This window comes from Danio rerio, chromosome 8 (genome assembly GCF_052040795.2).
Source record: "Danio rerio strain M-AB ecotype USA chromosome 8, GRCz13ab, whole genome shotgun sequence".
NCBI lineage: Eukaryota > Metazoa > Chordata > Actinopteri > Cypriniformes > Danionidae > Danio > Danio rerio.
Genome location: NC_141028.1, coordinates 22,270,001 through 22,288,021, shown reverse-complemented (window position 1 = coordinate 22,288,021; position 18,021 = coordinate 22,270,001). Strand labels below are relative to the sequence as shown.

Genomic DNA, 18,021 nt, shown 5'->3' with positions numbered 1-18,021 from the left:
ATTAACAGTATACTTTTATTTTTGAGTATTTCTTTAAGCAGTATTTGTGTGCTGTATGACACTCCATAAATCTGAAAGTTAGTAGATAGCTCACCCAAAACTGCCATCAGTTAGTCACCCTTCACTTGTCACAAACCTGTTTGAGTTTCTTTCTTCTGTTGAACACAGAATAAGGTACTATGAAGAATTTTGGAGACCAGTAACCATTGACTTCTATAGTATTTGTTTTACATTCTATGGATGGCAATGGTTACTGATTTCCAAATTTTTGTGTTCATAAAGGTTTGGAATACTTTAGGGTTGGAAAATAGTGAGTAAAATTAAATTTTTTGAGTAAATGATCTCTTTAAATTTTGGTTTAAGTCATTAAATAATGCAAGTAATAAATTCAAATATTTTAAATGTGACAAACTACATCAACCATATGTTGTATTTTATTATAGTAGTAATCATAATAATACACCCTAACCCTATCCATAACCGGCAGCTTGCAGCTAGCTCTCTGCAAGTCTCATATGGTCGCTCACTGCTAAGCTAAGCAGGGCTGTCCCAGTCAGTACCGGGATGCGTGACCATATGGGAAAACTAGGTTGCTGCCGGAAGTGGTGTTAGTGAGACCAGTAAGGGGCGCTCAACCTGCGGTCTGTGTGGGTCCTAACACCTCAGTATATTGATGGGAACTTTAACGTAAACTGAGGTACTGACAAAAATTCCAAGCATCCTGGTCTCTGACATGGCCTCCTAACCATCCCCATATCATAGTTAGCTTCATCACTCTGTCTCCTCTCCACCAATCAGCTGGTGTGCGGTTTGGCCCTATATGGCTGTGTGCAGGATGCTGCACACTGGTGATGGATGAGGAGATTTCCCCCCCAACATGTGTAAAGTGCTTTGAGTGCCCAGAAAAGCGCTATATAAATGTAAGGAATAATTATGACCTGTTCTGATTAACCTCTTAATGTCTGCCTCCATTATATAGTTGACTTTTAATGTGTTTCAGTGTGGCTTTAACTACGTGCTCACCTAAACAGGTTTAATTATTGAAATATATAATTACGCTCAAATAATTAATTCATGCATAGTCAGCTCCAACATGTTTATTTATCAAAAAATCAACATCAGTTTGTAATTGGATTTGCAGTTTTTCCCAGTTTCAAAAAGTCTAAATTGTCACAAAAACAATTAATAGTTTGAATACACAAATTGAACAAAACAATATACCAAAATCAGAGCAAAAGTACAATCACAGAACATTTAACAGAGAACCAGACCCTGAAGTTTGAGTAAATATCTCTTTTCTCTTCAAAAATGTAAATGGATGGATGAGTAAGAGCCTCAATCTGATGTTATGTACTAAAACACTATTGCGAGAGAGAAACTTTTGATTACCACCTATAATATGGCATATTTAAATAGGCACCGAGCACAAATAGCATTAATAGCACTGATAGTAGCAGGCCAGTAATATAAAACGGCATCTTGCATTGATCAGTCAGCTAGTTTGATAGACAACATGAAAATAACAAATATATTATAGTTTACCAAACATAATGTTTAAACGTCAAATATCTGAAAACTGTTGTCATTCTATCCTGTCTACAAATGTTTCCATTTGGCCCTCATATCACTTTGGAGGAGTTCCATTCTCTGTTTTCAGGTAATCCGGGATCTTCTTTGCTATGGAGTAATAAAAAGTTCTCATCTTCTCCTCCACTTTTGCAAAATTTAGCCGTTCTTCATGCCTGAAAAAGACAAAGATTCCAAAGTCAGTTAGACGTTATTCACATTCCCTTTTGAATGTGTTAATATAAGTTTTGATTTTAATTTATACATTAAAACAAGTGAACAGGACTAAATGATGCTTACTTGTAGGTCCAGCATTCTTTCATCAGCTCATACATGGCCTCAGGACATGCGGCAGGACAATCCAAACGACTACCACCTTCAATATATGTTATCACCTCTGGACCTTTCATTTTCTGCATGGACAAAATAAATAGATGTCTGATGAGCAGCTTGTTTAAATTGGCTGTAAGTAATATCGAGATCAACTGTTTACCTTATACGGCTTTCCTCCAAAGGAAAAGGCCTCCCACATCGTGATGCCAAAACTCCAAACGTCACTTTTGCTGGAAAACTTGTGAAAATGAATGCACTCTGGCGCGTACCACTTCAGAGGCCATTTTCCTCCTGTTCTGGCCTAAACGCATACATAGAGAAATTATGGTGTTGTTTTTTTTAATTTTTATTTATTTATTTATTTTTTAATTAGAATATGCAAAAATCATACAAATACAAGAAAACATCAACAAATAACAAATACAAAGCAACGAAACAAAAACAAAACAAAAACACCAACAATATAGTCATGTACTGGTATGTGCGTGTGAGTGTGTGTATGCATGTAAAGGTAACTTGGTGGACAGGTCAGAGTACATACATAAGGAACAATAACAGTCAATAAATGAAGCAAGTGTCACAGATTTGGATAAAACATATAGAAAGAAACCAGTCAGAGGTAGGGAGTAACAACAATGCTTACTAATGTATGATAGTAAAAATGAGAGTAAAAAGAAAGAAAGGACAACAGTAATAAATGACAACAATAATAATAAATCACAAGTGCTACACCAACTACTACTACAGAAAGTTACTTATATTGAAAGTAAAGAATTATGGTGTTGTTAAGAGATGCCAATGACCATGACACAGGAACAAGGAACTGGTCATTTGTTATTCATTCATTCATTTTTCTTCGCCTTAGTCCCTTTATTCATTAGGGTTTCCCACAGCAGAATGAACCGTGAACTTATCCAGCATATGTTTTACACAGTGGATGCATTTCCAAGTGCAACCCAGTACTGGGAAACATCCATACACACTCATTCACATACATACACTATGGCCAATTTAGTTTATTCAATTCACCTATAGCGCATGTCTTTGGACTGTGGGGGAAACCGGAGCACCCAGAGGAAACCCACACGGACACGGGGAGAACATGCAAACTCCACACAGAAAGGACAACTGGTTCAGCTGGGACTTGAACCAGCAACCTTCTTGATGTGAGGCGACAGTGCTAACCACTGAGCTACCATGTTGCCCCGTCCTGTTGTTTTATTGACAGTAAAATATTGAACATTTAGAAATGTATAGATAAAATGCAATTTCTCCTGTGTGAACATAGTGCTCTACAGATACACAGTGGATAGTTTTTGATGCTTCTCTTTGGATATTATGTTGTTTATACATAAGTAACTACATTTTAACTTTTGTCTGTTAACACAATATTTTAATGGTCTCCCTAAAATTTCCACAGTATGACAACCATCTCAGAAACAAATTTTCACAGTATAGCATTGTGTATGTCAGGTACATAATATTTCTCTCACAAAATCGCTGTCTGTGAAAAAACAAAAAACAAAACTCATGCTGTAAATTATCCCCCTATTTGTTTTTTAATATAATATTAAAATTATGAATATAATACAGCAGCAAGGTGGTTCAGTGGTTAGCACTGGCGCCTCACAGCAAGAAGGTCACATGTTTGAGTCCCAGCTGGGCCAGTTGGCATTTGTGTGTGGAGCTTGCATGTTCTCCTCGTGTTTGTGTGGGTTTCCTCTGGGTGCTTTGGTTTCCCCCACATCCCAAAGACATGCGCTAGAGGTGAATTGGATTAACTAAATTGGCCATAGTGTGTGTGTGTGTGTGTGTGTGTGTGTGTGTGTGTGTGCGTGCGTGTGTGTGTGTGTGTGTGTGTGTGTGTGTGTGTGTGTGTGAATGAGAGAGTGCATGGGTGTTTCCCAGTACTGGGTTGTGGCTGGGCATCCGCTGCTTAAAACATATGTCGGATTAGTTAATGGTTCATTCTGCTGTGGCGATCCCTGATAAATAAGGCGAAGGAAAATGAATGAATGAATATAATACCCAGATATGTTTAAATAAAAATGCATCACTTTTGAATATGTAAACATGTAGACTTTGACCGTGTCATCAAGCAAAACAGCCAATAAAAATTTGTATTTAAGACTATATTTGCATTTACATTATACAAAAATACATTGGGATAGACATATGGAAACATACTCCAGTTTTATTTGAGAAAGATACATTATACTGGCCCATACATATGCAAACATCTAACTGTTCATGTTGATGCAATCAAATTTCATTTTCATTCAGAACACAAAAGTAGATATACTGAAAAATGTTTCAAACCGGTAACCATTGATTTCCATAGTATTTGTTTTTCCTACTATGGAAGTCAATGGTTACAGGCTTTCAACATTTATATTATTCAAAATATTTTCTTTTGTTATCGACAGAATAAGAAACTCAACCTGTTTGGAACATCAAGGGCCAGTAAATGATGGCAGAGTTTTCACTTTTGGATGAACTATCCCTTTAACGTGGACATATTGTGTATGTTGACACAATCAGTTTAATCTGTTTTGGCCCTTATTGCCTTTAATAACCAAAAAGCAAATATACATGATAAGATAAACATCCATTTTAGAACAGTAAAACTTGGCATAGTCCAACAACCCTACTACTGACAGTAACTTTCAAAAACGTTAATTTAATCCACTAACCCATAGGTTACAAACTCAATTCCTGGAGGGCCGCAGCTCTGCACAGTTCCAACCCTGATCAAACACTGCTGATCCAACTAATGAAGGTGTTCATGACTCTTTTGAACATCTCGATTATTTGGATCAACTGTGTTTGATAGTATTGGAGCAAAACTGTGCAGAGCTGCGGCCCTCCAGGAATTGAGTTTGAGATCCAGACCAAAAGAAACAGTAGCTATACTAGCACTGTTTCAGGAGATAGCTGAAATGATACAGATCTCTAAAGGGGTCATCTAAACCCAATGTAACACAATGGAATAAATGGTCATCATTTCATGCATAAAATTTAAAAATTTTTGCAAGTGAGAAGGGTTCTTCTCAAGAGCAGCTCACCTTGTAATAGTTATCATCTGCACCCAGTGCTTTGGAGAGGCCGAAGTCGCTGATTTTGGCATATTGCTGGTTGACCAGGAGCACATTACGAGCAGCCAGATCTCTGTGCACAAAGTTCCTTCCTTCTAAATACTTCATCCCCATTGACACCTGATGCATTAACATCACAATGTTTTCCGTAGTGATCTGGTCTCTGAAAGAAAATCCAAACAAGTTTCAGTTTAAACAGATGTTATTGATCACATTCCTAAATTAGTCAGAGCACGGTGTTCATTTTTAATTTTCAGGACTGGTTATTTGTTTACATTAATCAGATTAGAACTAAGAGCTTATTTTAAGTCAATATAGAGGAAAATCACAGCTAAATCTATTTTAAATATTTGAAATATACACTGTATATGTTAAAGATTCAATTGAATAATATTAAAATTCCATACACAATTCAGATTAGAGCTTTTACATTTTAACACAATGTTTAACACAATATATTTTAGAAGCAGAATACATTTTGCTATATATATTATACAATGTGAATTATAAATATAAAACCAAAATGTTTGACATAATATTTTGTATAATCACTATTTATAAACTAAACAATATGTTATATATTTTATGTGTGCATCATGTACTTACACACATACACACAAAATTAATAGTAAAATTAAAAGTGCTTTTTCAAGTGCTGTTTAATGTAGAAAGTATGTTTTAACACATTATTAAACATAATAGTTTTAATAGCTAATATCAATTAACTAATAACTTTGTCTTTGCCATGATGACAGTATATAGGCCGTGTATAATATTTTTCTAGTTATTTTGCTAAATAAAAGTAAACAGTAAAGTAAATAGTATTTTAACTAAGTTAAGTTAACAAGGCAAGTTACATTAACTAGGCAATTTATTTTAATTTATTTAACAGGGACAATGCTCATTAATCAACAGTATATATTGTTTTGATATAAATATCTGGAAAGTATTTATAGTACTTCACTTTTTTCACATTTGTTTATCTTACAGCCTTATTCCAAAATGAATTAAATTAATTTATTTCCTCAAAATACCACACACAATACCCCATAATGACAATGTGAAAAAATATTTAAAACCGGAAAAATCACATGTACATCAGTATTCACAGTCTTTGCTCAATACGTTGTTGATGTTCAATAATATATGGGTCTGAGCTCTAGCTGGGCCACTCAAGGACATTCACTGAGTCGTTGTGAAGTCACTCCATTGAAATTTTGGTGGTGTGCTTTGGGTCATTGCCTTGCTGGAAGATGAACCGTCGCCCCAGTCTGAGGTCAAGAGCACTCTGAAGCAGGTTTTCATCCAGGACTAGTCCTGACTAGTCTTCTAGTTCCTGCTGCTGAAAAAAATTCCCACAGCATGATGCTGCCACCACCATGCTTCACTGTAGGAATGGTATTTAGCCTGGTGATGAGCGGTGCCTGGTTTTCTCCAAACGTAACACCTGGCATTCACTACAAAGAGTTATGTTTTCTGTAACCTTCCCCAGCCTTGTGCCTCAAGACAATCCTGTCTCGGAGGTCTACCGACAATTCCTTTGTCTTTAAGCTCGGTTTGTGCTTTGACATGCACTGTCAACCCTGGGACCTTATATAGACAGATGTATGCCTTTTCAAATCATGTCCAATCAACTGAATTTACCACAGGTCAACTCCAATTAAGCTGCTGAAACATCTCAGGAATGGTCAGTGGAAACAGAATATACCTGAGCTCCATTTAGAGCTTCACGCCAAAGGCTGTGAATACTGATGCACATGTAATTTTTCAGCTTTTGTATTTTAAATAAATTTGCAACATTTTTTTCACATTGTCATTACAGGGTATTGAGTGTAGAATTTTGAGGAAATAAATCAATTTAATCAATTTTGGAATAAGGCTGTACCATAAAACAATGTGGAAAAAGTGAAGCGCTATGAATACTTTCCAGATGTACTGTACATGACAATATAAATCTTAAAGCTAAATGTAATATATTTTATGTTCACAGTTTCTATGTTTAAATACATAACCTCTGTGTTGAAAACTATTTACATATTCTTTATATAATAATAACTCACTTCTTTCCAGAGAGGAACTTGTTGAGCGGGCCGGCAGGGGCCATTTCCATCACCAGCATGAGCGCTTCGGCCTCACAGAGTCCAATCATGCGCACAATGAAGGGATCACTCAGCTGATGCATAATCTCAGCCTCTCGCATCATTTCATCCCTCACCGATTTCTCGTTCTCATTCTTCAGCACTTTAATTGCCACATCGATCTGTTTGCTACTCAAGACAAAAAATCATGTGCTCACCCAGTGCACTCATGTCATGTTGTATAACGTTATAAAGCTTTTCTACTCACCTTTCCATTTTGAAAACACCTTTCTTGACGCAGCCGAAGTTTCCAGACCCAAGCTCCACCTCGTCGATCATCAATTTGTCTCTTTTGATGAACAGGGTCTTTTTCTTCAGTTCGTTTGGATCGTCATAAGGACTAGTGAATCCGTCGTGGTCCATTGGTAGAGATGGGCGTGAACCCTCAGCTCCCATTGGCTTAGGCACTGAGGAACATTAGTCAATTAGTGGGCTAATAAACAATTTAAATGAAGAATGTTTCAAACTACTTTACAACGGTTCATCTGGAGTATGAGTGTCTATGAGAATCTGGATGTTTAGAAGGGATTTTTATTGATGTTGTTGCTGTTCTTGTTAGATTATCGGCCAACTCCAACACCAGTATTTGTTACTTGCTCACTGATTTGAACTTTTGTCATTAAATTAAATGTTTTTAATGATTGAACAGATGCATTATAGCTTCACTGTAAATAAATGATCGGTTACTTTACTTTAAAAAATTAGTAAACCTGTTGCCTTTAAAGCGACAAATTGACTTAATAAAAAAAAGTGAATAAACCTGTTGTTAAGATGACTTATTTTCTTTCATATATATATATATATATATATATATATATATATATATATATATATATATATATATATATATATATATATATATATATATATATATATATATATATATATATATGCACAAAGTATTTACCTACTTACATTTACCTTATATTTTACTTTATTTAATTTTTATGTAACAGGTTTGCCCACCTTTTTAAAGTCAACTAATCATGTTTTAAATTGTAGTTCATCGCTGAATTTATCAAATTATATTAACATTAAGTTTATTGTCTCTTATTTAACCTTTCGACAGCCCAACATTAAAAATAATTCTAATAGTTTTCTAAAGTATTGTAGTTACATATTATAATAATGTATAATGCATTTACTGTCAACTATTAAACACATGTTTAGCTAGCAAACAAGAATACTTGGAGGATAAGAAATATGTAAGAATTAACATTGTCAAATTAAATGCTGGACATGCCATGAACAATACATAACTAAAATGTCTAGAATACATATACAGGTGAAGTCAGAATTATTAGCCCCTCTGAATTATTAGCGCCCCTGTTTATTTTTTTCCCCAATTTCTATTTAACAAAGAGAAGATTTTTTTCAACACATTTCTAAACATAATAGTTTTAATAGCTCATCTCTAATAACTGATTTATTTTATCTTTGCCATGATGACAGTAATTAATATTTGACTAGATATTTTTCAAGTCACTTGTATTCAGCTTAATGTGACATTTAAAGGCTTCACTATGTTAATTAGGTTAACTTGGCAGGATAGAGTAATTAGGCAAGTTATTGTATAATGATGGCTTGTTCTGTAGACTAAAAAATATAGCTTAAAGGGGCTAACAATTTTGACCTTAAAATGTCTTTTAAAAAATTAAAAACTGCTTTTATTCTAGCCAAAATAAACCAAATAAAACTTTAAAAATATTATCAGACATACAGTGAAAATGTCCTTGCTCTGTTTAACATCATTTGGGAAATATTTAAAAAGGAAAAAAAAAAATTTAAAAGGGGGGCTAATAATTCTGACTTCAACTGTAAGTAGCATGACGTGGCAAGCAGCAGAAAACATTGCATTTCTTAAAAGACTGCTTACAGTTAACTGTAGATTAAGGTCCATAATAGCAGAGAGTGAGTCAATAAAATAAATAGATAGATCAATAAATAGATTTTAAATAAATAAAAAACAAACGATAAATATTAGTGCATGAAGCTTGTAGAGAAAAAAAAACATTTTAAAAATGTGACCTTGACTACAAAATTATCATAAGTGTCATCTTTTAGAAAACAGAAATTTATACATCAACGGCCTGTAGCCAGGGGGGCTTCGGGTGGTTCAGAAGATCCACCTTTTACTGAAAAGGTGCAGAATTTGTCCCATACATGAGTTAGTTTGTCATATTTTGCCTGCTATGCCATCATAAATTGTGAAAATAACTGAACGAAAAAGGCTTTAAGACCAAGTGGAATATTCTGTTGGCTGTTGCTCTGCTGTGTCAGTTAATCAGTTTTGACCAATGCTAATAAATATTTTTCATGAGTCCAACATCCAGCTGTGCAAGACAACATAAGAATCTGACATAAGATAAGTCATCTTTCGCTACTGTATTGTTTTTACTGTAAATAGAGAAAACATTTTACAAGTAATTTTTATTCTAAATCTTGGACTTTATGTCTACTCTTAAAACAAAAAAATTACCAATAAAAAGGTGTGATGCACCAAAAGTGGCACAAATAAAAATTAATTTGAATACTAATTTGGTTATTGTTGTTATCCATGAATTTTCAAATGTACTTCTTTTACAAGAGAGGCTAGAAAAATTGTGAAGTTTTAAATTAGTACTTAATTATAATTATATTGGAATTATTTTTATTTAAGTTGCCAAATTCTGACCGAGGAAAGTTAAATGTGCTGGCCAGTTTGCTATTTGCCTAATAAATGACAATAGGCTACTTTTTTTTTTTAAACTTTAACAAATTTTTATTTTGTTTCCAATTATGTATAATGTAATAAATTTGTATTTTAAAAATAAGTATTTTTTCCACATTTCTTTTGTTCTAAATCTTGAGAAAATATGGATATGATTACCAGTCGAAAAGTTAATTCAGCTAAAAATAGTGCATAAAATGTCACTAGAATGCAGTATTTAAATCTCTTAATTAAACAGAAAATGAGGCGAAAAACTGCAAAAAGGTCTATTTTTGGAGAAACCCCCACCCCATTTACCTGGCTGTCTATGTGCCTGTCTGAAAGCTGAATAAAGAAGTTTAAGTTTGTTAGTATAGGACAATATTTAGTTGATATACCACTACTTGAATATCTGGAAACTAAGGGTTAAGAAAAAAAATCCCATTTAATGTTGTTCAAATTACATTTTTAGCAATGCATATTACTAATAAAAGATTGAGTTTTATGGAAATTTCCTAAATGTCTTCATGGAAGCTTATTTTATTCTACTTTACTTGTTTTTCTAATGATTTCTGGCAAATAAAAATCAATACTTTTGTCTCGTACAATGTATATTTGACTATATTCCCACATGCAACTGGCGGTTCAGGGCCTCAAATTAGGACTTTTAAACAACGTCTGTAAACATCCTTGTGGAAGTCTTTACATTGGCAACAAATTATCAACTTACATATTTTAAAGCATGCAGTGGTTTGAAAAAGGACGCTTGAGGCATGATTGTGGGAAAGTCTCCTCAAGTAATGTTAACCGCAGACTTAATTTACTCATAAACAGAAAACCAGCATTTTGAAAGCCCATAGAAATTCCAGAGGAAACACAGTTAATGCAAATTCTCTTTGTCAGGAGAACAAACCGAGCAGCTCTACAGTAAATATTTCAGCCGGTATCAAAGCATTTATCCATGTTGTTCTTTGCGCAAAACTATGTGGTGCAGTTCCAGAGAGTTTAGCAGTATTAGCCAAAACTTGACGCATTTATCATCAAGACAGCTCTGAGACTCTGAGACTTGGACTGCGTTTGTTTTAAACATATTTCAACTAGACATAAATTTCTGGGCATATTTGTTGATTTTATCGCTGCCGTTGGACTGTTTGGACTTTGAAATGTTGCACCGATATAAACTTACCCATAGGGGGTGGTGTGTATCCATTACCTCTTGACCTCCTCTGAAACGCACAAAACACAAGTCAATTAAACACATACGTGATATTATTAAACGTCTTCTAAAATACACGTGGGCCATGCTTACCGGAGCGTTTGCAGGAGCTAAATGTGACAAAAACATAAACAAAAAAACAATATATGTTTTATTCATATGGAAAATTGTAGCTGTTCTGTTCATATGAATGTGAGATGTTACACAAATTAAAATGATGGCACTGTTAAAGTTCATACCTGGAGCTGCGTTGTTTTGGTTAACACACGGTTCTCTCAATACAGTCACAAGACCATCAGGCTTCATTTTTAAGTATTCAACCAGCTGAAAGCAAATTAAATGTTACAAGTTTCAGTGCACTGTAAAAAGCAATTACTTTAAAATGTGAGTGAACCCATTGCTTTAAATGTGACAAGTTGTTTTTACTTAAAAAAATGGAAAGCATTTCTGTTGCAACTAAGTTATCTTCACTTAATTTTTTATATGTATGCATATAGTTAATTTACTTTATAATTTTTTAGGCAGTTTTTACCTAATTTTTTAAAGTCAACTAATTGCTTGTTTCAAATAACATTTGTGAAAAATGTCAAAACATAAAAATTAATAAATTGCAAATATATTTTAAATAATATATTTTATATATATTTTTATAATATTGCAAAAATGCTGTTCAGTGTAATGGTACAGATTTTATTTTTACAATCACATCGATAAATAAACATGGAGTTGAAGTCAGAATTATTAACCACCGCTGTTTATTTTTCCCCCAATTTCTGTTTAATGGAGAGAAGATTTTTTTTTTTTTTTCTAAACATAATAGTTTTAATAACTCATTTCTAACAACTGATTTATTTTATCTTTGCCATGATGACAGTAAATAATATTTGACTAGATATTTTAAGACACTTCTAGACAGCTTAAAGTGACATTTAAAGGCTTAACTAGGTTAATTAGGCAGGTTAGGGTAATTAGGCAAGTTATTGTATAACGATGGTTTGTTCTGTAGACTGTTGAAAAAAAATTGCTTAAAGGGGCTAATAATTTTGACCTTAAAATGTTTTTTAAAAATTCAAATCTGCTTTTATTCCAACCAAGATAAAACAAATCAGACTTTCTCCAGAAGAAAATTAAGAAAAATTTGAAAAAGACATCTTTAAAAGACTGTGAGGAGCGCATGGGGCAGCAAAGTGAGTTTACTGCTCTTAAATGTTTGATTTTGTTTTTGGTGAAGGAAGTTACTAAGCCACATATGAAAAAAAGAAAGAAAGAAAAAAAGAAAACTTCTGCTGTTAGGATTTTTAAAAGACTCATACCATTTACTACTTTTCACTTTTGACACATACCAACAAACATTCTGACATGGTCAAAAAACTAGTTTAATGAGTCATTTTGGAGAAAAAAAATCTAACATGATTAATATTTGAAATAAACTCATTTGTTTTGTGCATTTGTTTATTTGTTTAAGCTCCATTTAGTTTTTGACCACTGTCTAAATACATTCTGATATGCACGTCAATTACAGTTTGAAGGGTTTATTATTGTTATAGTTATTGTTGGAGGGTTTTCAGATTAGATCTGATGCTGTTACTTCACATTTCACATCACATTTTTTTAAATAAATATTTTAAATGATCACAGTGTGGATTTGCATACTTTGTGCAATACCTTGTTTAATTTACTTTCTTAAGGTAACAGACAGTTTAAAAACATCTCTGTTTTCAGTAACACTTTATTTTGTTGGTAATATCTGTTGATACTGCTCCTTCAACAGACATTTAACTGACTATAAGAAATTTTGCTAGTACATGTCAACCTTCACAGCAACCTTACCCCTAACAGTCAGTCTACTTTTAATCTAATGAGAATTAGTTGGCATGTAGATGCAATGTAACTTAAATTCAACAAACAGACCATCAAAACACCTTTTTTTCTTAAGGTAACAATTAAATAATAAATTAGTAGATTATTTAAAAGTAAACATTAATATTATATTATGTTACCATCTCTAGCATTCTACCAACATCACCGAAATGCATTTTTACCCCTGAATTTATTTTTACGTCTTCATAAAGGTTTACATTAGATGAGAGACTCTTTGATGGGCAAAACGTACCTGCCACACAGTGTCAAATTTAGTTCCTTCTGGCATTGCGATTTTCCCTGATTTGTCACGCAAGATCTGATAATGGTACACAGTTTTTCCATACGTCACAGACAGTGCAAAGGTGCCCATTTCATCTCTCTCTCGAACTCTGGAAAAAAACAACAAACTATTAGCAATCTCCTTACTGATGAGCCTAAATTATGTTATATTTATATAAAATATGCAGCTTTTCCTTTCTATATTAGCTATGCATATGAGGGAAAACGACAACTATAAAACTACTGTTTTCTGAAGACCTAACTCTATTTTTGCCACGGTACTTATCGTCTGATTTGCCTCTAAAAGCAGCTCATGTGTCATCATGTATATTTTCCACTCCGCTGCTGAAGGAAACCTTAAAGACTGTCACGTCTGATGAGTAATTGAGGGTTTCACTCACAGGAACTTTCCGTCCGGCTGAGATCCAGAGTACAGTCGTCTTTCCCCCTCCTGCCGAGGGATCTTGCCGTGGAACCAGGGCATTTTCTCATGCGCTGTGGTGGCGATCAGTTTCTCTAGCTGTGGAGCCTGGCTGATGATGGCTTGCTCCATGGCATCCCCCTAAAAAGGTAACAAAAATGTGACCCCTTGTTAAAAATATGCGAGGGTTCTTTGCTGTTGGAGCATGACAATCAAATGCATTTTTAAAATGCACCATTTATGGAAACAGGTCATTTTAGCGTGGCTTCTAAAGTGACATCTTCAATGAAAAAAGACCTTCACATTTATACAAAACAGTGTTTGTGTCTCAATGTCAATTTAGGCATCTGGTGTATTGAATATACTGCATCCGTCAATGTATTTATAAGTCATAATGTCAAGTTGATAGTACAGGCCCAGCCTATTGAAAGGGGTCATTCTTTTTTCTCAAAGCTGACTTTTTTGACCCAGTTGTTTGCTTCATTTTTAAAATGTCACTAAAATGCAGTATTTGAACATCATAATTAATGTTTAACATCATAATAATTCAATGATGTTCAAATACTGCATTTTAGTGACATTTTAAGCACTAATATTTGCTGGATTAGCTTTTTGGATGGTGATCATAACCACACTTTTTGATGCAAAAAATATTTTCTACATTTTTGTTAAAGTGCTTACCATACTAATTTACCACAAGGTGTTTATTTACAAATCTGCATTTACATTGTAAGTTATTGCAGTTTTATAAATTATGTATTGACATCAGAATTAAAATATATATATATATGAAAAAAGAAATATGAATTAGATATATAAAAAATGCTTATTTTTAAAATACAAATTTCTCATCATCCATCGTAAAAAAAAAAAAAAACAATTAGCAATCTGTTCAAACTTGTTTTAAATTAAAAACTATAGCCTATAAACAAATAACAAACTGGCCAGCTCATTTCCTCAGTCAGAATTTATCCTTTTGAATAATTCAAAATTAAATTAGTCTTAAAGCCTTCTTCTATTGACTATTTTCACAATTTATGATTTATGAACTGTCAAAAACAGGACAAGTGAGCAGCCAAATTCTGAACTTTGTCAGTAGGGGGGTTGAGTCTTTTGAACACCCCAAACTCCCCCTGGCTACGGGCCTAGTAGATGATACATGTTCATTATTTTTAATTGAAAGGTTTGATTATTGGACTTAATCTGTGATTGAAACAATCAATCCACCACATATGAACATTCTGTAAAACAGGTTTGTAATGACACGAGTATACGAAAACATAATTTAAATGTTTTGCAATCTATAGTTTTAGTTTAAGAGAAATCACTGAAGTTCTGAATTTGTTTAAACTTCAAAAATGACATGCAAAAGCCATTCTATTCAACATCCTTTCCAAATTACACTAGCACACATTTTTGTAAAAGATAGATATTTCGTAGATTGATTGAATAGATAATTCAGCCATTCTTTTCTTTTTTAGTGTCCTTTGTTCCAATAGTGGAAGTCAATGGTAAACTAAAATCTTCACATATCTTGTGCTACGCTACACAGAGGAAGTTTAAAATGTATCAAGACAAAATATATCTAGGGATCCACATAAAAAGCCAAACACACAAGTGAGTTATATGTGGGTGAGTAAAAGATGAAAGAATTTTCATTTATGTGTAAACTTTCTCTTTAGTGCATTTACGCATAAGCATATAGGTTTTAAATATACCGGAAAACAGACTGTGTAAAAACAACTTCAACTTCCTTATATCCAGATTATGTATTTTGCATAAAACATACAAAACTATGGAGTTTTGTAAGTACATACCGAATATGTACAGTTACCAAATATTCAAGATGTTTGTCAACTAATCAGAATCAAACTTGTGCACAATCTGCTTTGACTATTCCTAAAGAAAGATTTTTCTTTCTTCTTTAAAACTGGTCTTAACTTTTTAAAGTCAGTTATGTGTTACCCTACACCACAAAACCAGTGTTATGTTACACGGTGATATATAGAATGGGTCAAAATAGATTTTTTGTTTAGGCCGAAAACCATTAGAGTAAACCAGGTAAAGATCATGTTCCAGAAAAGTTGAGATATTTTTGGAAAAGATTTTTAAAGTTTCTTACTGTAAATATGTCAAAATGTCTCAATTTTTGGTTTTGGTTAGTAATATACAGTTGAAGACAGAATTATTAGACCCCCGTTTATTTTTAAAGGAGATTTTTATTTTTTATTTTAAAAGAGAGCAGATTTGTTCAACACATTTCCAAAACACAATAGTTTTAATAACTCATTTCTAATAACTGATTTATTTTATCTTTGCCATGATGACAGTAAATAATATTTGACTAGAAATTTTTCACAACACATCTATACAGCCTAAAGTGACCTTTAAAGGCTTAACTAGGTTAATTAGGTTAACTAGGCAGGTTAGGGTAATTAGGCAAGTTATTGTATAATGATGGTTTGTTCTGTAGACAGTCTGAAAAAACTAATAATAATTAGGGGCTAATAATATTGACCTTAAAATGGTTCATAAAAAATTAAAAACTGCTTTTATTCTAGCCAAAATAAAACAAATAAGACTTTCTCCAGAAGAAAAAATATTATCAGACATGCTGTGAAAATTGCCTTGCTCTGTACATAATTTGGGAAATATTTAAATAAGAAGAAAAAAATCAAAGGGGGGCTAATAATTCTGACTTCAACTGTACATTGCTGAGCACTTTCTTTAGCAAACTTTTTCCTCAATATTGTGTTTTTTTTTTTAACACGCAGAGTTCAGATTTTCAAATTGTATTTTGGCGGACATCCTAACAAACCTTACATTAATTAAAGGTTTGTTTATTGAGCTTTTTGATAATGTTTAAATCTCAATAAATAACTTGTGGTCCAGGCTCACATTTAAGATCATAGATTTGCACAACTGATTAGTGCCTGGTGAACCTAACATAGTCTTAACATATAAGAATAATCCACTGGCCACAGTTTTGATCTCCTCACCTCCAGTTTCCAGGTATGCCGCACATATTCCCTGAGCATGTTGTCCCTCAGGTTATCGAAGACGCCTTTCCGGATTTCTGTTTCAGGCGATCTCAGACAGGGCTTCCTCAAGGTGCACACAAGGCCGTCGGGGTCTTTGCTGTAGTATTCACAGAGCTCCGCTGGTCCACAGTGAGGCTTCCCTCCTGCGATACAATACGTTCCGTTGAGCTGTTTCTCAATGGAGTAATGGTAGAAGTCCAGGTTCCAGATCATAGACAGCACATAGCCACCCAGACTGCGCAGGCACTGTCGCAGGAGGAACAGGCCGTCTCCCATACCAGCCAGCTTGAGGTGCTCCTCGGCCTCCGAGCGACTGATGCTGCCATAGAAGAATGGGAGATCGGCGGCAGGTTCGGTCATGATGGAGGTCCCGAGGGGTCCAAGACTCGAACTAGATCACGAGCTGTGGAAATGGAGATGCTTTCAGGCAGAGAGACAGATTGAAGCGGCTGATAACGTCAACAAAATGGGGCAAACTGTTGTGAGCATGTGTTTTTGCTGATGTGGGAAGTGGGAGGATGTCGCCCATCTCAAAGCACATCTCCTTTTTTCACTGTTTGCCTGCTTTTATCAATTACATTTGGAATTGAATGTAGCTTTGGGCCTAGCATATTAACATTTGGCCTTATGTGATTCGAAGAAATGGTATGTATATGTATGTAGAGTAAATATGTAGCCTAAAGGTTGGTGTAGTTGATGTTTTAGTGTTGCTTTTTTGCAACTGGCAAAGTCTCGCATTCGGATTGAATCACCACAACAGGAAGCTCAGACGTATCCTTCTCCGCCCCCGCCATGCAGCTCTTATATGAAAACCCTCCACCCTGCGCAGGTGCTGATGCTTCAAGAATGTTCCTAAGACTGTCAACAGACACATGCTTTGTTGAAATGCACATGTGGGACCGAAGCTGTTTAAAAACGCTGTAGATATCAAAAAGGCCCAAAGATGCAACTGAGGGACCATAAAATTAGTCCCTACACTTTAGAAAATGCTTTCTTGTTTCAACCCAAATTTAGATAAATGTGGATAAACTTTAAAGTTGGGTTAAAATTTTAAAACACTTTAGTTAAAGTATACCAATTCTCACTATTAACCACTGGATATTGGCTGACAGTTTGGATTTATATTGTAGGATGTAATTCTACATCCCTAATCCCCACCTAAACCCAACTAATACCTTAATAACTATTAATAAGCAGCAAACTAGTAGCTAAAAGTCTTAGTTAATGGTTTGTTAATTAAAAAAATGTACCTTAACATAAAGTGTGACCAAAATTTCATTCAAGAGTTTTTTTTTTGTCCATATTTAACCCAAATTTGACTTAAAACAGTGTCATTTTTGAATGCATATAACAACTTCTTTATGTCGTGATGAACATTTT

General features: G+C 34.0%; 1 protein-coding gene across 2 annotated transcripts in view; it reads right to left on the bottom strand.

Annotated features, from left to right (window-relative positions):
* Positions 1-1,082: 1,082 nt before the first annotated feature.
* zap70 (zeta chain of T cell receptor associated protein kinase 70) overlaps positions 1,083-18,021 on the bottom strand; it is a 23,719-nt gene continuing 6,780 nt past the window's right edge. For both annotated transcript variants that reach the window (XM_087263369.1, NM_001020589.1), the window contains 12 exon segments: positions 16,600-17,044; positions 13,581-13,741; positions 13,151-13,289; positions 11,277-11,361; positions 11,131-11,147; positions 11,008-11,047; positions 7,341-7,539; positions 7,055-7,261; positions 4,965-5,157; positions 2,060-2,200; positions 1,867-1,979; positions 1,083-1,742 (listed from right to left, as the gene is read on the bottom strand). In XM_087263369.1, coding sequence (XP_087119495.1) covers positions 1,625-1,742; positions 1,867-1,979; positions 2,060-2,200; positions 4,965-5,157; positions 7,055-7,261; positions 7,341-7,539; positions 11,008-11,047; positions 11,131-11,147; positions 11,277-11,361; positions 13,151-13,289; positions 13,581-13,741; positions 16,600-17,001 — 1,815 coding nt within the window. In that variant the 5' untranslated portion in view covers positions 17,002-17,044 and the 3' untranslated portion in view covers positions 1,083-1,624.